At 40.7% G+C, this 22,135-nt stretch overlaps 3 protein-coding genes across 3 annotated transcripts in view; 1 reads left to right on the top strand and 2 right to left on the bottom strand.

The window, feature by feature from the left end:
- The window catches only part of LOC126404512 (uncharacterized), a 4,974-nt gene extending 2,794 nt beyond the window's left edge, over positions 1 to 2,180 (bottom strand). Inside the window, exons 1-3 of the mRNA XM_050067783.1 lie at positions 1,496 to 2,180; positions 1,199 to 1,357; positions 909 to 995 (exon numbers count right to left, since the gene is read on the bottom strand). Coding sequence (XP_049923740.1) covers positions 909 to 995; positions 1,199 to 1,357; positions 1,496 to 2,180 — 931 coding nt within the window. The remainder of the gene's footprint in view (positions 1 to 908; positions 996 to 1,198; positions 1,358 to 1,495) is intronic.
- Positions 2,181 to 5,155: 2,975 nt separating this feature from the next.
- Positions 5,156 to 8,941, top strand: LOC126404536 (complement C1q-like protein 4). The gene is made up of 4 exons (XM_050067816.1): positions 5,156 to 5,531; positions 5,636 to 5,701; positions 5,860 to 5,991; positions 8,401 to 8,941. The coding sequence occupies exons 1-4, from the start codon at positions 5,273 to 5,275 to the stop codon at positions 8,679 to 8,681; spliced, it is 738 nt and encodes a 245-aa protein (XP_049923773.1). The 5' UTR covers positions 5,156 to 5,272; the 3' UTR covers positions 8,682 to 8,941.
- A 2,643-nt stretch (positions 8,942 to 11,584) lies between these two features.
- LOC126404700 (kelch-like protein diablo) lies at positions 11,585 to 17,474 on the bottom strand. Its single transcript, XM_050068078.1, has 4 exons — positions 15,878 to 17,474; positions 14,006 to 14,933; positions 13,757 to 13,924; positions 11,585 to 12,107 (listed from the first exon to the last, which is right to left on the bottom strand). The coding sequence occupies exons 1-4, from the start codon at positions 17,472 to 17,474 to the stop codon at positions 11,585 to 11,587; spliced, it is 3,216 nt and encodes a 1,071-aa protein (XP_049924035.1).
- Positions 17,475 to 22,135: the final 4,661 nt, after the last annotated feature.

The following is a 22,135-nucleotide window of genomic DNA, read 5'->3' as shown; positions in this document are numbered from 1 at the left end:
AGAAATGGTTGTAATTCCTACACGGTTCATACTACATTTTTGAAAAAAGCCTTAAATGAAAGCTGAGAGTCTGCACTTTAAGCAGGTATTCATTGTTTCATTTAAAACCCATTGTAGTGGTGTACAGAGCCAAAATGACGACAACTGTATCATTGTCCAAATAATTATGGACCTGACTGTACATATACTTTACTTGCCCAAACCTAACCTATGTAACTTTACTTGTCTAAATCTAATCTATGTAACTTTATTTGTCTGAACTTAACATGCGTAATTTAACTTGCCTATACCTAACCTATGTAAATTTACTTGCCAGATCTACATAACTCTACTTGCCTAAACCTTTCCAATGTAATTTTACTTGAATGCCTGAACTTAACCTATGTTACTTTACTTGCCTAAAGCTAACATACATAACTAAATTTGCCTAAACCTAACCTACATAACTTCACATTAACATTTGTTTGTTAAATTGTTGTTGCTTGTTCTTTGTTATAACCATAGTTGTCTGTCATTGTCTTTTATTATGTACTAATTGTGATATATGGCTTATTAAAGTGTCCTTAGGTGACTTGAAAGGCACTTGTGAATAAAATGCGATAGTATTATGTGAATCTAAAAGTCAGCACTGACCTTTTTTAGTTTTTACAAACCTACGTCCTTTATATTGCATAAAGTTACATCACATACTTTTGTCACTTTACAGCATACTAATTTACAGTATGAAACTAATTCAGTTGTTTTAGCTGAAATCACAATATTTTTAGTTTTGGTGCCTAATTCCAACCATGCCACTACCAATTTAACACAATACGTGCCACCACCATGTAATGCGTTGTTCATGTCATCATTCAGGTCATGGTCATTTCATGTATTTCTGTGAGATCACGGTGCACAGTTGCACTTACCTTCTGCTTTAATGCTGTTCACCTCAAGTTTGAGTTTACCTAGTTCAACAACTTTTTCTTCAGTTGACCCCAGTCTGTATTTTAATCCTATAAACAGAAGCAGTATTTTAAAAAGGTATATTTTTTTACATACAGTTTTACATTCCACAGTTCTGGTAATAAAAACAGCAACACAATACATCTTTATTATCAGGATGCAAGTTGCAAAGCATTTATTAAGGGATTAGACTCTATCAGGAAGTAAGGATGTAATTAGGGCTTATGGGGTATTTGATAACTTTTACATGTACCTGCCGTGTCGTTCTTGAGAGTGTCAATTTCAGCCTTCTGCCGGTCCACTGTAGTTTTTTGTGTTTTCAGCTGTAAATCAACATTCCTCAATATAATTTCAGTTTCTTCCTTAAATTCATCAACTTCAGCCTTTTGGTCGTTCAGTTTTGCGCTGAAAGCTTGAATCAAAATTAAAGTCATTATCAGGACATCGTCACATCCAATTCATGAAAACAGTTTCATTAAATGTTGTCAAATCAGTTGGTAGCATTTAACATATATGTTAAATGTTGGGATAATACTGATTTTAAAATTACCTGTACTGTTGTTTTGAAATTTCTCCACTTTAGCTTGCAGTTCCATCTCTGTGGCCTCCAGACGGGCTTTGACTTTGACTTCAAGCTCCAGGGCCGTTGAGTTAAGGTGGGAAAGTTCATTCTTATACAGATTCAGAAGTCTCTGTGTGTCACTAAACCTAGCCTCAGTTTCTGTCTCCAGATTTTCAAGCTTGGCTTTCTTCTCCCTTAACTGCCTTTCAGTTGTATGGAGTTGCTCTTCAATGTCACTTAAGTTTCCCTTCGTTCTTTCCCCATGGTTGACCAGTTGTTGAACTTCTCTCTTCAGACTGACTATGCCAACTTGGTGTTTCTCCAGCTGTGTCTTTGCCTCTCTGAATTCCCTCTCAGTTTGTGACTTAATCTTTTCAAGTTCATTTACTGCACTTGAAAGGTTTGTCACTAATCTTTCGAGTGCACTGATGTTACTGTTCGCAGCCTCGAGCTGAAGTCTTGTCCTACCTTCCATGGCATCCATTCTTTGTTGCAGCATCATTTGTTTCTCTTCGAGTTTTGTCTGGACATCATCAAGGTGTAAAATGTTTTTGTAATTTGAGCAAAGAGTTGGTGTCTCTTGTATTTCCTCTGGATCACATCTCCTTCTGTGTGGGAGTTTGGAAGATGCAACTCCAAATAATGCAAGAAGGAAAACTGCCTTGGTGATCATTTTCAGAGAAAAGATCGGTTCTTTACTTAATAGTTCCTATGAGCTTGAGACAACGAGTCTTATGAGGCAGCTCCTTTTACCTTTCATGGGACAGCCCATTTGTGATAAGCAGGGTGCGGCAAGAGTTTTCTTACATTTCGGGAATGTCCCTCGCCACTGAAAACAAACAACCAGGAAATGGCAGAAATGAAATCTGTTTGATTTTCTGTCTTGTGTAGTCTACTCTTACTCTGACATGTGACATGAACAGAAATCGAAATTTGTACTGGGTCCATTAGGAAACACATGTGTACTTCAATGACGGAAATGCAACGCGACATGAAAGAAAAACCATCTTAGGATAATTTTTTTTAAGGTATTTCCTAAATTAAAAAGCTGCCCTCACAATAGGGGTTCCTGCACAAAAAATAGGGTGTGAAGCCGTGGTTTTAAGGCTTATTATCTTCAGCAGATCTCTGATTTCTTTTATGATGATCATTTTTAGGACCCTGACTGACCAAGGCGATGGTGGGCCCTTATGTCGGGCCGTTGGTGAGCATCTGATGCCCAAGTTATTGCGATGATTCTCACACCGTTGGCACTAGTTGGCCCTTGCTTTACTGTGGCTGATTCAGTACGTTGAATTGGTGTCAGAGACAATAGAGCCCATCTTTGAATGAAATCACTCTGATTGTCAGTTTAGGTCAGTGAATGATAAGAAATGTTAGGAAAGCATACAAACTACTAAAGTCAAGAGGGAGTGAGATCAAAACAAACTTTTTATATGAGGTAACATCATCTTTTTAGTCATTAAGCTTTTTAGCAGAAAGAGTTCGTAATTGTTATTTATCGTTACAGTGCGCGGTAAATATCTTTTGATCTTTCAACATCTGATTGTGTCATTATTGTGCTAACTAGCATCTTGAATTCATCCTGTCAGTCTTCCAGTTTCCCTTTTTGAATGAAGAATACAAAATGCCACTGACTTGGCAGAAATATACCAAACCATTAATTCATATATGTGTGGAACACTTCATTTGACACTTGTCATCCAGGTCGATAATCGTGATACGAACAGGCTAACAGTACAATCCAGTCCAGATAATGGAAATATTATACTGTGCCAATCACTGAGGTTTTTTATGAACAAGGAAAACATTGGATACTACATATGTCACATGTCATGTCAGCTGTAAAAATGATACAATAATGAAATGAAGAAAAACAATGGCTACATTTCATGTTGGAACAAAGATGCAGACTAGAAAAATACTAATGATACTGATGAGTTGTAACTCAGGTTGGTATAGTAACACAGACCATTTCAACCAAGTGATGTCAAGTCAAACCTGCCTGTTCACTTGATGGGATTGATTAAAAGGACAGTTACCCCCAAAATACAAAATACATATTTCTCTCTTACCTGTTGTGCTTTTATCAGTCCAGGTGGTTTTATCAGTCCAGGTTGTTTTGTTGTGAGTTGCATAGTGCTGTAGATATCAGCCGTGGAGATGCCTCAACTACACCCGCCTACTGTATCACTGCGCAGAACTGTGCATCTACTCACGGACAGGAGACTTGTGCGCATGGCAGTGTAAGATGTAAACATTAATGGGGTCCTCCTTGGCTGAGCTGTAACATTATGCCAATGTTTACACTACACAAAATTTTTGTCCATTCTAACAGTCACTGTGTCAGATTGGGCGATACTGGAGTCATAAAATCGTTCTGTGACTTGGCCGACAGATGTGACACACTACACGATGGTCCATGACCAATCATCCCCGGTCGTCTTTCGTGTCGTGCATGATGTCATCAGGTTATTCTTGCCCTGTTTTTGTTATTATTACTATTATTTCAGTCACTGTGTCTGTTCATGTGCCAGCTGAAATGTTGTCGTAGTAACGTAAAAAGTGCCAGCAGATGGCAGGAGCTACATTTGAAGTACCGCATGCAAACTATGAAAATCACTGAATCCTCCACAAGAAGTTCCTGCAAATGTTTCACAAGAAAAGCCTGTTAAGATAATAAAGGGATTCTCTCTACCTAAATTATATAGGGCTTTTAACTGCACAGATGAAGGAAGTGTTGAGTTTGACTTCACTTGGTTCTGAACCCTGGTCTCCTGCAGGAAAGGGGGAGAGTTCTGTGTTTTGAGACCCACCACTGCCCAGACTGTTTCCTTATTGGGATCTCTTCCTTGTTTTCTCCTGTAAGTGCATAAGTCACGTGTTTGTAGCCTTCCAAAATATATGGGTTATGCACAAATTATTGCCTCATGATTACGTGAGATATGTACAAATTTTGGTGCATTAGTTTTCATAGGAAAATATACGCACAGGGCATGAGAACAGCCTAATCTAGAATGATAAATTGCACTATACGGGCAAGAGTAAAAATGTGTATCTTTGATTTGGGGGATAACTGTCCCTTTAAGTGACACTGTTGATACAGCTTATTTTGAATCGGGAAGACTCTGACTAGTCTAAAACACACCAAAGTCCTTTATCCTTTTAAAAATGTTGTTCTGAAACATTCTAAAATAAGTTATATGTGTTTTTAAAATATGATAAATACATACATGCCTTTTACACCATAGGACATCACATATACTCATGCATGCACATCTTTCTTTGCTTAAAGCAACACTGCCCTCTGCTGCTTTGCAGAGATACAGTACAAAGAAAACTGTAATTTGTCAGTCACTTGCTTTTTTTGTTTCATCATTTGCTTCTTGAGGCTCAAGTCGATGCCAAAATTTGAACGCTGCATAACAAAGTCTCCAAACTGAGCTATACAGTTATTTACATGGGTTATTGCACTTTGGAATATCATAAACAGTTTGGCATACAGTCCTTTGCAATAGTTTATATGATATCTGTTGATATATACGTCACCTTCCACATATATATTTTACTGGCAAACACACTCACAAAATCCTCCCAGTAGGCGTGTTGGGACACAACTAGAACTGGGGTCCCTGAGGGCCTCAACACTGCTTACTCACTGACTTCCGAGGACCTTTCTCAGTGAAGAGACCTGCTGAGGAAAAATCACCCTCCACAAACTGCAAGGAAAATATCTAAGAGACTACAAACTTAAAGAGTGAAGAAATGGAGTTCGGGGCTTTGTTTCTGCTGTCCCTCATGGGACTCCTGTTTGTGGAGCCAGGGTTTGGACAGCGAGGTGACGTGGATGTTGCTAAGTGGATGACTGATAAAGTGGAATTAATGAAGAACTTGGAGGACAAACTCAGACATGTAGAGAGATGGCAGAATAACATTGAAGCTTTGGAGGCCAGGCTCAATGCGACTGTAGACAAGCTGATGAGACAGAACGCTGAAGTGGATCAACTGAAGAAAGAGAATGAAGGTACAAGATTCATGATGAGGAATTAGTACCGGACATATTTCACCGAATTATGTGTAGTACCTTTGTAAACTGTCATTCATTGTTATTTTTTTAAACTTGTACAGGCCTGAAAATGAGACTGAATGCCACGGAGGAAGAGCTTGATAAGCTGAAACAGAATATTCCTAAAGGTAAGATGATCAGACTTTAAGTACTTAAGTTTGTTTTTGCAGAGTTCAAAATTTACAGCAAAATATAATGCGATGTTGTGAGAAATTATTCTGAATATTGTCATTGATTTACATCTCTCATGTTTATATTTACAGTCTTTCCATGTAACTCTCCACAGGTGCTCCTCAGATTGCATTCTCGGCCTCTTTGGCAAACTTCGGGGAGATTTACAGAGGACCCTGCACAGACAAGGCCCTCATTTTCAAAAGGGTCTTCTCAAACTCTGGCAATGGTTATGACCAAAACACAGGTACTTTGCAGTTTTGCATTGTGTGTGAGCTTGAAGATAATCAGCTTTTATTTTGAACAAATTTTTAAGGGTATGCCTCAGAAATACTGCTTGGTCAGAATCAGAATTATTTTAAAGCAGATTGTTTTTAAGGTAAAATAGCTGTTTTTCTCTGGATAAAGCCTGCTTGTAGACACTAAATGTCCTTAGGCTGTAAAACTCTCATCTGCTCCTGGTATTTCAAACAAGAGCAAACAAAGGGAAGAATTTGCTGATACTGTTTGGCTCAGTTCTCCAGCTTTTTCTTGTGCATGTTTTTCTTTTATATTAACAACTGATTACAAGTGTAATGGGAAATGGTTTGTTCTTAGAGATGGAGTGTGTAGGATTGAGGGGCAGAAATGGTCTATAATATCCTCCTGAGACCCACTACATTTTGAGTTTACTTGAACTTATACTTCATTCTATTTAACTTAGACCTGTTGTCCTCGTTCACGGACACTTTTTGTGCCATCTAGTGGTAGTAAGAGCACAATACACTAATCCATGTAAAAACAAGATGGCAGCCATCTCTGCCAAGTCAGTCTGGCTACAAACTTGACCAATTTTGGCAACAGTAACCCTAAGACACTGTTAATTAGGAAGTACTCATTTGAGGACATTGGGACTTATTGTCATCTCATTTGAGGACATTGGGACTTAATTATCGTTGACAACGTTATTTTTTTATACTTATCGGGTGCTACTGATCTCAAATAGCCAGTAGAATTTTAAAATTCATACCAAAGAAAAGTTATGGTCTCAGGAGGATATTTATAACTATATTTTTATTACTTTATATTCACTTGAAAATAAGAGTTATTGTGGTTTTGTTACCTTAGAATGAGCCGTTTATATCAATATACAGGGCGGGTTCTCTGCCATGTTGTTCTACAATAGTCCAGAAGGGCTGACTAGAGTGAACAGTGCAGAGCACTTGGGCGACAGACGCTCACAGATGGCCTGATGCAAACCAACCATTGGCTTTATGTGTCAGGGCCCTCAGTGATGGACGTAATTTTATTAGTAATAAAATCTCTATCACTTGGGCCATTTATTGTCTCCACCCAGAAAGGTTTGTCTCTAGAGTAGCGCTGCCTCTGTGAACATTTAGAGAAATAACACTCAAATGCAAAAAAAAAAAAACAACAAAAAAAAAACCTGGCAGCAATTTGTTCAAATGGGTCAATATAACTCTTCATGTCGTAAAATTACTTGTGGTGTACCCCAGGGGTCAGTATTGGGACCAGTATTGTTTCTACAATACATTAATGAAGTAGAGTATTAATATTAATGACACTGTAGAGCTCCAAAAACATTCAAATTTGTTCTGTTTGCGGATGATACCAATATTTTATGCTTTGGAGAGGATTTACAGCTGCTTTTGATGGAGATCATAACAGAAATTAATTAATTGAAAAGATGGTTTGACAAAAACAAACTGTCTAAGTTTGACAAAAAACAAAATGATGTTATTTGTAAATCAAAATAATTGATATGCAAGGGCAAATTAAGATAGATAATGTTAATATAGAAAAGGTGTGTGAAAATACATTTCTGGGAGTGATAGTGGATCACAAAGTCAGCTGGAAACCTCAAATACATCACAGTTAATCAAAGTTGGCAAGGAGCATTGCAGTTATGGGAAAATCAAGACACATACTGCACCATAAATCACTATTTATCACTCACTCATTTTGCCGTATTTTAATTACAGTGTGAAGGCCTGGGGTAACACCTATAAAAGCAATTACACATATTACAAAAAAAGCCATTAGGATTGTATGTAATGTTGAATATAATGGGAGCAAACAAAAACACTGTTTTTAAAGTCAAATATATTTAAATTTGAGTACAAATAATGTACAAAGCAAGAAATAATCTACTTCCAGGCAATATTTTAAAAAGGTTTTGTGACTGGGAGGGGGGATATAATTTAAGAGGAAAATTAAATCTAAAATTACATTGTCTTCGTGTGGGGTGGATTTATGGAATGGGCTAGATGAGGAGTTAAAGGGAAGCACGACTATAAAAGATGTATAGACACAGTTTTTTTTGAGGAGGTATGCAGACAAAGAGGGGTGATGGGTTGGTTTATTTATTCATCCAGGCTTGGTTGAGATGGGGTTTGTATATTTAATATCTAAGACAGTTGTTTATTCATCTATATTAATGGTTGTAAATAAGTTTGGGATAGTTGTTGACAATTTCCTTTTGTAAATGAGACATGAATACTGAGAAGGGGGTAAGATTATATAAGTGATTATATAAGTGTGCACTTCTTCCCTCTCCTTTTCGAGCATGTCTGTTGATGTTTGTTTTGATTTTACATTTTGTTGTGCTCGAAATAAAGTCATTAATTAATTCATTCATGTATATGCTCTATTGCAGGAATCTTCACAGCACCAGTGAACGGTCTCTACTTCTTCAGCTTCAGTACCTATGGCTACAACACTCACGACATGGGGGCCATTTTAATGAAAAATGGTGATCGTCAAATTTCAACCTATGATAAACCTTCAGCTGACGGCTCAGACAGTAGCAGTAATGCTGTCGTTCTGCAGCTGGTCGCGGGTGATAAGGTGTACATGGAACTGTGGGATAACGGCAGAGTGTTTGACAACCTGAACGGACACACAACCTTCAGTGGTTTTCTTGTCTTCCCTGTGTAAATGATTGGAAACTATGTGTTGCATTGTGTTTTTAAACTGAAGAGAGATGCAGGTCCAACAGTCGTGACATCTGTGATATCACTGTCTTTATATAGTGGCACTGCCCCAAAGCATATGCTGCCAAGAAAATTACACAGTATCCTGGTTGATTTTTATCAAACTTTTATTGAAAAATCTCCACACGTTTTTCATTTTCAAGTAAATTTCAATGAAAATGTGGGTGCAAGAACTTTCTTCAGAACAATAAACCCAAGATAAACTTCTTACATGGTCTTACTTCCTGTTTCAGGTGACTAAACACAGCTTTCTGTACCCTCTGCAGCGACAAAAGTGTTCACCAGCCTCACACTAAAATTTTGACAACAAGGGGGAGTAGCTGCATCTTCCCAAGACTAACTAAAACATGAACAATTTCATTACAGCACCTTTTAGACACCAAAAAGAGATATCCTACCTTTTGCATGCCTTAAAAAAATACTTCACCCACAAATTGACCATTTGTATATCAGTTACTAAATCTGTGTTACCTTGAATTCAACTTTCTTTTTCTTGCATGCCTCCACTGTGATCGGAGAAAAGGTGAACATTCTTCACGAAGTAAGCGAGGGTCACGCTTAACAACAGAAGAACCTTTTTAAAAAAATGATTTAACAAACTTTCACACAACTTGTGCAGTATAATCCAAGTCTCATTTATGCAGTCGAAAGCTCTGGACTTCTCAAACACATGCATTTGCATAAAACATTACAATTTAAACACGCCAGTACAAATGGTCTCAGAAGAAGGTTTGTAGTTTTTGTTAAACATGGTCCCAAATGACTCCAGTTCATGAAGAATGTTCTTCATTCATTAGAGGCATATGTGAAAAACAATGGTTTCTTTACTAATTCAAGGTAAAGCGGCAAGTTACTCCTGGACTCCTGCTCCTGGAGGGAAGATGTGTGTGTTTTAATTAAATTAAAATCTTGTGATTATCATCATTTACTCAGACATTTCCCAAGACTGGTCGGATGCTTCAACTTCATGTGTTTCAAATTCGTTGCCACTGTGGCTAATGTTCAGACTTGTTTTTTTAGACGCAGTGGGCATGATTTGCAAATAAATTAGAGATTTTTTTCTGTTAGTAGCTGCTTTGTCTGAAGTGCCATTAGCACTAGGAATGCCAATGTTCTGTCACAATGCTGGTTGCTGTTAGTACTCGGGTTCTGTAAACAAAGCATTGTTAACCATTGCAAGAGCGAACAACGCTCACATTCAAGTTCATAAGTTGCAAACTGTTAAATTCAGTTTACTGTTTACCAGTGGTGTAGTGGCAGTTAATGAGGTGAGTGTACTTCTAGATGGGTAGATTATCAAGGATGAAATGGATGAACTCGCCTATATAATCCAGTGGCTTTTTGGCTGGGAGGTGGGTATACTGTAAACCCCATGTGCCTGCATATACCGTCCACTACACCATTGCTGTTTACGTAAATTATTATTTTAGCACATTCATGCACAACACTTCCAATGTCTTACAATCAGAAATGCGATGGCAAACACGGCAGAGATGCTTGCGTGTCTTATAATCAGAAATGTGATGGCAAACACAGCAGAGATGCTCGCGTGTCTTACAATCAGAAAAGTGATGGCCAACACAGCAGAGATGCTCGCGTGTCTCATAATTGGAATTGTGATGGCAAACACAGCAGAGATGCTCGCGTGTCTCATAGTTGGAATTGTGATGGCAAACACAGCAGAGATGCTCGCGTGTCTTACACTCAGAAATGTGATAGCCAACACAACAGAGATGCTCGCATGTCTTAGGCTATAATTGGAATTGTGATGGCATCCACAGCAGAGATGCCCATGTCTTATAATCCAAATTGTGATGGCAGACACGGCAAAGATGCTTGCGTTTCTTATAATTGCAAAAGTGACGGCCAAGACAGCAGAGATGTTCGCATGTCTTATTGGAATTGTGATGGCAAACACAGCAGAGATGATCATGTGTCTTATAATTGGGAATGTAATGGTAAACACAGCAGAGATGCTTGCGTGTCTTACACTCAGAAATGTGATAGCCAACACAGCAGAGATGCTTGCGTGTCTTATAATCCAAATTGTGATGACAAACACGGCAGAGATGCTTGCATGTCTTATAATCGGTAATGTGATGGCAAACACGGCAGAGATGCTCGGCGTCTTATAATCGGAAATGTGATGGCCAACATAGCAGAGATGCTCGCATGTCTTATAATTGGAATTGTGATTGCAAACACAGCAGAGATGCTCACATCTTATAATCCGAATTGTGATGGCAAACACAGCAGAGATGCTTGCGTGTCTTATAATTGCAAATGTGATGGCCAAGACAGCAGAGATGCTTGCGTGTCTTATAATTGGAATTGTGATGGCCAAGACAGCAGAGATGCTTGCGTGTCTTATAATTGGAATTGTGATGGCAAACACAGCAGAGATGCTCATGTGTCTTACAATCGGAAATGTGATTGCAAACACGGCAGAGATGCTTGCGTGTCTTATAATCGGTAATGTGATGGCATACACAGCAGAGATGCTCGCATGTCTTTTAATTGGAATTGTGATGGCCAACACAGCAGAGATGCTCGCGTGTCTTATAATCTGAAATGTGATGGCAAATGCAGCAGAGATGCTCGCATGTCTTGTCATCAGAAATGTGATGACCAACACAGCAGAGATGCTCGCGTGTCTTATAATTGGAATTGTGATGGCCAACACAGCAGAGATGCTCGTGTGTCTTATAATCTGAAATGTGATGGCAAATGCAGCAGAGATGCTCGCATGTCTTGTCATCAGAAATGTGATGACCAACACAGCAGAGATGCTCGCGTGTCTTATAATCAGAAATGGGATGGCAAACACACCAGAGATGCTCGTGTGTCTTATAATCTGAAATGTGATGGCAAATGCAGCAGAGATGCTCGTATGTCATTGTTCGGCCCCGGCATCTTGCCCATGTTCTCCCATTTCTGTGTGGTGGGATCATAACGATGGACCAGCTTAGTGTCACTGTAGTCCTCCTGGCTGTATCCACCCAGCACGTAAAACTTTCCTTCCAAAACCACACTTCCTGCTCCTACATGTGGCACTGGCAGAGATGTGAAGGCCATCCAGGAGTCGTCCACTGGATTGTACACCTCACAAGCCAGCTGGTCGACAACATTTATGTCAACACCAGTGGTGATTCCCCCTGCTACATAAAGACGTCCACTCAGGGTCTCCATGCAGTGTCGAGCTCGAGGTTTAGTCATGTTTGCCAGATAAGTGCTTCCTGTTTCTGGGTGGTACAGAAACATGGATGCAAGATGTTGGTTGTTGTTGCTCAGCCCTCCTGAGACAAAGATCTGCCCTTGTAAAACCTTAGCTACATGGGCGGCTAGAGGCAGATCCAAAGGCCACACGAAGCTGAAAGAGAAGACACGTTTTTAAATATCTTAAAGTGAGATAATTGACTATTTATCACAAATAAGTGAATTAGGTTATAATAGCCGAGCTATAAACCGAAAACAGTATGACTGGACATTACTATCTAGCTGGTAACCAAAAAGCTGGTGAATGAGCCTGTGGATCAGTTAATGCAAGTTCTACCTCAACTAACGCTACGCTCCATAAAGCTGTAGTGTTGGAAATTTCCCAAAATGCTTTACATATATTTGGAGAGCAATATCTCGGATCTGTTTTGACAACTAAAATATCAGGGCTAGAAAAAGCTGTTCTCGTTCCAAAGTCATCAGATATCGCCGCTTTGTCAGTCACCTTTCACGTATGTATATCACATGCTAGGTATCCTTCTACATCTGTTGTTTATCTGGGAAGCCGCAACCAACACCAAGACATCAACAAAAGTACATGATTATGTTTAGGAAAAAACCTCATGGTTTGCCTCTACATTAATTCAGGCCTATTATACCGCTGTGAAAGGTGGCCTTTTGCATTGGTGTCTGACGTCAAACTCACTGACAAATAGGCAGTATTTGACAACTTTGGAATGAAAGCGGGCTGGCTAGAGCCTCTGAATGAGATTGCCATTGCTCCAAATGCCTGCATTCCCCATGGTACTCCTCAACTGTATGTGATTGTATTACTAATAAGGTTAGTTTGAGGGCACAGTGAAACACTTGTGAAATTAACATTGGTAAATATTCACCTCCCATTTACTTCCATTCCATTTAAGCGAAGGAGCTAATAAAACACGCGCTTCTGTTGGCAAAGTAAAGACACATCTCTGTATTGCATGATGTTCAACTTTGGTGAACTTGGACCAGTTAAGTTACAGCCTCAACCAACAGCAAAAAAGTATGTGTGAAGGAGACATTGATTGTTGCCCTGTCTAACCATATTGCACCACATGAGAGATGCTGCCTGGCTGGCAGTGAGTTGGGAGACAGGAACGTAAGAAAATGGAAAATGCACCAATAACATCATATTTTGCAATATTTATTAGCAAGCCAACTAACAAGCTCACTCTCTAATGTGTGTCACATCTGGCATCATCCACATTCAGTGCGAATACTGCTTCAGTAGGCAGTAGTCACACACCTGCATTCGCTCATATGGGACTGTACTGTAGCCACCCTTTGAACAAAATTATCTTGCGGTTCACATTTCGAGTTCTTGAATTTTGCTGTCCTTACATCACTAGGACACACTCAACCTATTCCAACCTCCACCAGCCTAGAACCACCAGCTAGCCTTTACTAATTTCTAGCTAGAACTTAGTAGTTGTCCTCAGTCTTCCCCTGCCAAAATCTTCTTGACATCTGTTGTCATCTAATAGCAGTATTACAGATCCCTTCTGTTTTGCAATATTAGATTTCTCAACAAAATTCAGCAGACTCAATTTCATTGTATCTGATTTAATTTTTACGTAATGTGATGTTTTTAAAGCAAATCACTGCCTGCAAAGCATAGAGATGTTAGCAAGTCACATCTACTTAATATGGTACAAGCTACCATGTTGCTTGGTAGATCAATGTTAGGGAAATTTTATCCAGACTATACCCTTGATGGGTGTAGAAGTTTGTTTTGATGAACAAATAACCCTTCCAACGTACCTCCAAGAGTTTTCAGTGGGGCAGTATCGTTCCACACTCTCTCTATACTCTGGGTCACAATATCCACCAATGGCATATATCTTTCCATCCAGCACAACCACGGAGAAAGACCCTCTCTTCTCCTGCATGTCAGCCAAACTCTCCCAGCTATTTTGAAGGGGATCATACCTACAGATGTGGTCAAATGAGCAAAGATCAGTATACAGACATTTAAATGTTTTTAAAACTGTAAGTCATTACGTCTCTCACCTGTAAACAGAATTCAAGGTGTCGTGGATGCCATAATACTTCTTGCCTCCAATCACATATAGTTGTCCATTGAGGACAGCCACCTCATGATTGAACCTCTCTGCCTCTGGCATATCTCCCAACTTCCTCCACTCCATGGCCTTTTTCACCCCTCCATGGTTCCTTAGGGAATTCCCAAACCAGAGTTCTCTGCTGATGCTGCGCTTACACAGGTCTTCAGAGATCTGTTCACCTCCAATCAAGACCAGACTCTCTTTTGGCAGATAAATCCGGCACTGAGTCTTATTGGAACAGAAATCCTTAAAAACTGATTGATAGAGCTCTGCCAGACTGTGATCAGACCACATGGGTAAAGATTGAACCTCTTTGAATTCCTTGAACGTCATAATCGGAAAGTGGATGGTTTTCATTAGGTCTTTAGCAAGATTCATCCTTACTTTGGGCCTTGCTTGGATCCATGTCACCACTGCTTTGAACACAACAAGCTCAGATGGAACACAGAGCGAGCGACTGTTCAAGTACTTTAGGAGCTGTTTGGCTGGCAGGTCTTTGAACTTTGGGATGCATGCAACCTTTTGGAATTGCCTCAGGACAAAATCGTCTGCAACCTCAAGAAGCTGCTCCATTTCGTAGGCCTCAGCAAAAGATGCAACATCCAGGCAGGAGTGAGGATTTATTTCTTGATGCAGGAATTCAAGGCACAAAGAGAGGGCAGGTTGGTACTGGAGCTGAAGAGTGGTGCTGGTGAGCTCGAAGACACACTTCCAGCTGAGGGGGAGAGCCCCGCTGTAGGAGCACTCAATCAGAACCTCCAGCTCTGAAGCCAAAAGGAAGGGAAGGGTCACACAGGACTGATAGGACTCTTTCATCCCCAAGGTGAACATGCCACGGAAGTAGTCACTGCACACCGCCAGAATGACTCTGTGGACTAAAAGGAGGAAAGTACAGTATAAACCAGATGTAAGAACAAGTGGTTGTTTTGCAAGTCACAAGTAATTCTTAAGGCTTTGCATGCAACTCCCAGTTCAAGTCCCCAGTTAAGACCAGCAAGTCCCCAGTCCTGAATTTTGAGTTTTGAGTCCTAAACAAGTCATAATTCGCTCTTCATTAAATCTAATGCCCATTTTCAAAAATCATGAATGCTTTTTAAAACAGGTATCACAGAACTTAATCATAAATTGGTTTGAGGGAAGGTATCAAGTATTTTGAAGTCAAAAGGCTTAAGTCCAAGTGAAGTCACGAATCATTGGTGTTAAAGTCCAAGTTGAGTTGCAAGGCTTTTTTGATTTTGTCGAGTCCAGACTGAAGTCATCAAATTTTTGACTTGAGTCTGACTCAAGTCCACGTCATGTGACATGAGTCCACCTCTGGTATAAACCCACTGTAATCCTAACTAACATGAACAGGACTCCATGGGATTCTATTTGTTTGAGTTAAGTATATCATGATAGATGTTTCTGGTAGACATCGTTAATAAGATTACTATTGGAACTCTTCAAAAAAAAAAAAAATGGCATTATCTCCACCAAAACCAAAGGCTAAGACTTATGGCCATATGTTCCATATTTGTGAGAAGTCTTTTTGGGGTTTATGAAATATCACGCCAGATCAGAATGAGACTAAAAACATAGCCTCGGCAGAGGTTAGAAATCCTGTAATGTGACCCAAGATGCTAGAGCTATAAATGAATATTCCTCAAAAGTAGCTTGCTCTTGACAGGGAGCTCATTTACAGCAGTTTTAAGTTTAATTTAGAAACCCTATCACTTGACAGGACTATCAGTTGGCAACCAGCAGATGAAGGATCGTGGCCTCTAAAGCGGCTGCTATTATACTTCTGCATAAACGTACAACTCACTGGTGGTCTACTCACCATGAAGCGATCCTCCGAGAGCTTCCAGAATGACATCACAGCCCACTCTGTCCGCCCACAGCTGTTTGATTGACTGAAGACTTATCGTCATTTGATCTGCAGCCGAGATCCTTTCCTCTTTCTTCTGCCCTCCAGTTTTTTCGGGCACCACCTCTTCCTCCTCGCAGAGATCCAGCACCCTGGGGGCGCCCAACATTTGAGCCGCTGCCTTTATCTGGTGCAAAGTGTTCATGTTCAAACATGGTATGTGTCCAGTGTAGGCAAAATCCACAACTGCCTTTAATCCAACATGATCCACCTCTGGACCGAGAGACACTGACCACCAGTGGACTCCAGAACTTGTATCTTTCCTTTCATCAACTCTATCCTTGCATCTGTGTTTATTGCTTAGAATAATGCTTTCTCGGATATGGGAGCTGACAGCAGCCAGGACAGGGGAGTGTACATGGAAACTCCTCCCATCCTCCGTTGTCAAAGTAAGGTCAGTGAGAAGGGAGGAGTCCCTGAACTCTGTCAAGGTGCGGAATACATCCCTGCAATAATCTTCCTTGCAGTAGATCTTAACCAAATTGTTCTCACCTGCTTCCTCGTCTGTTGAATGTTCTGCATCCTCCTCATCTGTAGACTCTTCCTCTTCCTGTTGAAGCTTTTTGTGATCAACATGAAGCTCTTCTTCTTGAGTTGCCAGAGATTTAATTTCTTTCTCATCTGTCAACTTCTCACTTTCATCTTCCTCAACTTTTTTTTCCTCAGAAGTCAATGCTTCCAGGATGCTATTTTCATTTCTGCATGACTTATCATCAGTATCTTCCAGTTCCTCAAGATATTGTTTTTCAGCAGCTCTCTCTTCATTATTCATTCTGTCAAAGATGTAGAATTCATCCTCCGATCCCGTCAAGTCAGAGTCTTCATAATCGGATTCCACTGAATCAGACACGTTTGCAGTTTCATTGACTGTATTTGGTTCTCGGCTTGCACCTTCTTGGTTTTGCCAAATGTTTTCATCCTCAGTTCTTCTCATATGTTCTCTGAATGGTTCTGCAAGGTGATATTGTCCAGTTTGCTCCTGTTCCTGATGCTCCTCTTCCCCGTCATCTTCCTCCTCGACCTGCTCTCCTCCCCTCACCTGCCTTTCCGAAACCACTTCATCCTCTACCTCATCTTCTCCTTCTTCCTCTCCTCCTTCAAGTTCCTCAGCTTCTTCCCTCTCCCTATGAAACTCATTTTCTTTATCCTCCTCCTCTTCCTCGATTTCTTCTGCTCCTGTCACATCCTGTTCCTCCACTTTCTCCACCTCCCCATTCTCTATGACCTCCCTTTCCACCACACTCTCCTCTTCCCCCAGATCCTCTGATTCCTCCCTCACCACACCATTTTCTTCTTCTTTCTCTTCTTCCTCCACATCTACCCTTCCACCTGATTCTATCACCTCCATGTTGCCCACCCCATCTTCCCTAACCCCCCCACCTACGTCATTTTCTCCCCCATCCTCCATCTCCTCTGCTCCCCTCATCACTATCCCTTCTTTTTCCTTTTCCTCACCTTGGCTCACTTTTTCTTCCTCACTGCTTGTGCCCTCTGCTTCCTCTTCCTCCATATCATCCTCCTCATCTTCCTCCTCAATGCACACATGCACTTTAGCCCAAAGACTCACCCTCACCCTCGCCCTCACCCTCTCCCTCCATCTCCTCCTCCTCTTCTCCAGCATCTGTGTCTTCCACTCATCCCATCCCGGGAGGCACAGGTTAGCTACTCCTGCCATACTGTCCAATGTCACTCTAATGTGTCCTAATCCCTTTAACGCCTCAAAACATTTACCCCCCTCGGAGCCAAAAGATTGCAGATCACTTACTTTTTGCACGGGTAATGAGGAAGAATTCACAAAGAAAATGATGTATGTCCAGAGGTAATCCACACTTGGATGCTGCTGTTATTGTTGCAAGCCACTTCACCTCTTTACCCCTCTGCAGACACCAGCTGTGTTGTCTGTTTGTTTGGCTCCTGCCTCTCGCTCCTCCTGCATGTGTTGCATGTGTGAGAGTGGTATGTAACCCACGAATCCCCTTATAACCTAAGAAGTTTCTATATTCAGTACTCTATCACGAGGTAAAAGAAAATTCTAGACTTTTGGGATGTCAGCCTGAGACCTAACAAAATTTTCTAACAGATTGATATACTAAATCTATCATATTTTAAAGTGTCAGACTTTTTTTTAATTTCACTACATAGTTTTGTTCCTGTGTTTGTTTCCTCAATTTGTACTTTTTAAAACCATTTATCATCATTTATCACAGAATAGTTACAGGCCATGCAGTTTATCCTGTGGTATTTTTCTATTCATTTCACTTTACAGTCTATTTCTCTAGTAATCAGTTCTTAACTGTATTCTTAAAAATACTTCTCCCAAGCAAGCAATAAAAAGGGAATGATCTAGAGCCAGAGGCAGCTGGATTTGTGTCCAAGAAAACTCGGGGGGCTTGGCATCTTTAATTCTGGACCATATGACCGTGAGATCAGTATTAAATGCCTTATGGGGCATCAGTGGTATCACATTGCTCCTCCACGTCCAAACATAGTGGAATCTGGGTCAAGGATCAAGACATATGTGGAGAAGGAGGACACCAAAACAAAACAATGGCATTTACACCTGTCGCTTTTGTGTTGACAGCGAAAGCTGGCAGCTGTCACCTTGACTTGAAATGTAGTTATGCAGGTCATAAGTACAGTAGCTGCCAGTGGATCCTCACAAATATACTCTCTCCTTGTACTGTACCACTTTGCTAGAATGTCTTTGAGTTCATCAGCTGTCTTTTTTTTCAGTTGTTTATTGTTTATATTATATGGTGGAAATGCAGTGTTGCAGTCACATATGTGGTACAATACAAGAAAATAATCTGACATTTCTCTGCTCCTTCATTGGAAGATTAGCATTTTATTGCCCGGGAAAAGTCTACATGTCCAAGTATCCTTGAGCAAGATACTGAGCCCCAAATTGCTCCTGATGGCTGTTCCATCGGTGTGTGAGAGTGTGAAAAACTGAGTAGTAGGTGGCACCTTGCATAGTAGCCTCGGCCACCAGTGTACAAATGTGTGTGTGAATGGGTGAATGTGCAGGTCCATTTACCATAGTACTGGACTTGCAAATACTAGTAGCTTAGTTAAGTAAGGCTGATACTAACAGTTATAATGTCATCGTAATTATTATCACCATCATTACTATTAATTGCAGCCCTACAAGACAATGTACATGGATTTAGGACAAGCACAAATTACATACAATACATATGCCAATTTCCTCCATCATCCATGATGATTTCCGCAGAAATATTTGTGAGGATACATAAAATACATATATATATACATGCAAACTCATCAAAGGAAATACAGAACACATAGTTTACATAAGATATATGTATAACACTCCAAGCAGGTAAGAAAGTAGCAAATAAACAGCACAGCTTCGAAACAAGAATAACCGCCGATAGTTATATCAAAGCATCAATCTTTTCCAGAGTCTTTGACCAACAAATGGTATTGTATGTCTAAGCATAATGTAGACATGCTGTAGAAAGCTCTAGCTGTGCAATATCTCTCACGCCATTCCCTCAGCGACGGCGTATGTGGAGATTTCCAGCGGCAAACTACCATCCTTTAAGCAGCGAATGCCATTTATATTTTAGCTGTAAAGAAGAATAGCAAGCGCTGTGAGTGAGGGATGGCTTTTCCATTGATATCAGACAAAGTGCTTGAAATGTTTTTCCAAAAACTATTGTCCTCTGGGCACTGCCAAATCATGTTAAAGAAAAAAAAAGAAAAAATAAAGGACCAGTTGTATTGCCTGGGCAAAAGTCGCAGCATTTGTTGTAATCTTTGAGGTTAAAGAAAAGGATCTATGAATAAGTTTATAATGGATCATTTGATGGTTTGGATACCTAGATACCTGATATTCAACCAGCACTGTCTCATCGCATTGTGTGCAGATGAACGTTTTTTCACTCCCCCCAGAGATCCCGGCCCATCCAGTGGCAGAGGTCTGGGTGCTGGCAGCAGCACAGGGGCAAAGCCAAACACCGTTCATCTGCACACACTGCGATGCCACACAGCTGGTTCAATGTCAGCAAAGTTTCCCTTTATATTCATTGTCTTGTGTGGCGATCAGCAGTGATGTGGTGGTTCACTTTTACACTGTGATCTGTAGCCTATAGTTCGGCCTTAGCTTCTAACTATCTTTGTCTTTTTTAACCTGTTGTTGCTGCTGAGTCAGTTTGACATCCTGGATATATCCTTCAAACACAGACTGAACTAATAGGGTCAAATGTGTACAATGTAAAAAAAAATGCAAACCTTGGTTCTGACTTTAAGCTGTGGAAAAAAACCCAAGAAACAACTCTGAGATCTGTCACCAGGCTATGCTTGAAGGGGGCAGCTGTTTGCTCCAAAAAGTCAATGTTCCCCCGCTGAAGATCTTGTCTGCTTAACGTTGGGCTGCTAAATGCTCCAAAATAAGAACCCTTTAATATCAGCACAGAGTTTCTATTGAAATGCTTTGAAGTTGAAGCACTGTGAGTGGGTGAGCTGGAAATGAAACTGGTGGGCACACCTCGCTTTTAAATACACTCCTACCTGAGGACACAATGACTCTGCTCTTTTCATAGCTGTTCACATGTGAGACACACATACACGCACTGTACTGTACACACACACTGAGAGGTTTAAACATGCAGACAAGTGACTCAGGTTTTTATTTAATCCTATGCTGAAAGAGAGGTTGAATGTATTTGAATAAATTAAGAGCTTAAGCTAAATCTTTCACATTTTGAGACATTCTGCAGTAAAGCATTAACATGCTGTGAAGTGCCACTTAACAAACTGATGAGATTTCCAGTAACAAAGTAAACATGTTTGTTTAACGCCACATTCGCATCCTGAGTTTGTAACACACAGCAGATGTTCAGATTTTGTTGTATTCACGTTACCCGCAGTGAGTGTTTCGCTCTGGGCAGCAGCTCACAATCTACTTATGAAAAGTCTGTTTCCTCTGCAGTCCTGATTGTTACCATGACGACGCACGCAGTGAGAGGAGGAGTGAAGAGCGCTAACCTCGTTATGGGACCCTCCCCCTCAGGCCCTTTCCTCAAGAGCAGCAAACACTGCTGGGACAAGAGGCCTAGACGCATTCCTCTTTATATTATTCTCCTCAATAGCAACAGAAGTAGACGAAGAACTGTCTTCACATTTTTTAAAGCTGTAGGAACAGTTTTATTCTGAAATGAAAGCAACAGTACGAAATGGTTTCACATTTTGGGAAATATGCTTATTCACTTTTTTGCCCAGTGGCGCCCCCAAGGTGGGGCCATGGCCACCCTGACAAAATCCCCCTCCATCAGGGCAGAAATAATTGGATGTTGACATTATTGTGTTTAAGAAGCTGAGGCACATTCATTTTTTTAATCAGCACAGTCCCAGAAACGCCTGCAGGTCCTCCTTTACCAGTTCAGTCATGCATGTCAGAACTTCAACCTAACCATTAGCTTGAAGAAAACCAAGACCATGGGACAGGGCACTGAAACCCCCCCTTCCATCACCATTAACAGTTACACACTGGAAGCTGTGAGCAGCTTTATCTACCTTGGGTCTACCATTACCAACAACCTGTCACTTGACACAGAAGTCAGCAGCCAAATCGGAAAAGCAGCCTCTACTTTTGGGAAACTTACATCTAGAGTATGGCACCAAGAGCGGAGGTTAAATTCTTTCCATCTGCACTGCCTAAGACGCATACTGGGCATCACCTGGCAGGACAGGATCACAGATACAGCTGTCCTAGAGAGGGCACAGCTCCCAACCATGCTCTCTCATTCTGAGGCAAAGGCGTCTTCGCTGGCTGGGCCATGTCCGCCGGATGCATGATGGTTGCATGCCAAAAGACATACTGTACGCTGAGCTAACATCTGGCAAAAGGCCAATTGGTCGTCCTGTACTTCGGTATAAGGATGTCTGCAAAAAGGACCTCAAATCCTTCAACATCAATCCTGCCACCTGGGAAGATGCCGCTACAGACCGTCGTCTATGGTAGCAGGCACTCCGCACCGGACTGCAGACCCATGAAACAACCTTGTCTCAACAACAAGAAACAAAAAGAAAGTTGAGAAAGCAGCAAGTCACTATCACGTCCTCAACATCACAGAATCCGGCCTACACTTGTGACATCTGTAGCCGGGTCTGCCACTCCCGAATTGGCCTTCACAGCCACAGAAG

This window comes from Epinephelus moara, chromosome 17, assembly GCF_006386435.1.
Source record: "Epinephelus moara isolate mb chromosome 17, YSFRI_EMoa_1.0, whole genome shotgun sequence".
Classification (NCBI taxonomy): Eukaryota; Metazoa; Chordata; class Actinopteri; order Perciformes; family Serranidae; genus Epinephelus; species Epinephelus moara.
This window is presented reverse-complemented; position numbering and strand designations above follow the sequence as displayed.

Bases quoted from the DNA above. Each gene is read 5' to 3' on its own strand.
- LOC126404536 (XM_050067816.1), top strand. From the start codon at position 5,273: ATGGAGTTCGGGGCTTTGTTTCTGCTGTCCCTCATGGGACTCCTGTTT. The intron at 5,532-5,635 runs GTACAAGATTCA...AAACTTGTACAG, and splicing joins ACTGAAGAAAGAGAATGAAG to GCCTGAAAATGAGACTGAAT. The intron at 5,702-5,859 runs GTAAGATGATCA...AACTCTCCACAG, and splicing joins GAAACAGAATATTCCTAAAG to GTGCTCCTCAGATTGCATTC.
- LOC126404700 (XM_050068078.1), bottom strand. From the start codon at position 17,474: ATGGAGGAAGAGGAAGCAGAGGGCACAAGCAGTGAGGAAGAAAAAGTG. The intron at 14,934-15,877 runs GTGAGTAGACCA...TCCTCCTTTTAG, and splicing joins TCTCGGAGGATCGCTTCATG to TCCACAGAGTCATTCTGGCG. The intron at 12,108-13,756 runs GTACGTTGGAAG...CTTCTCTTTCAG, and splicing joins CCCACTGAAAACTCTTGGAG to CTTCGTGTGGCCTTTGGATC.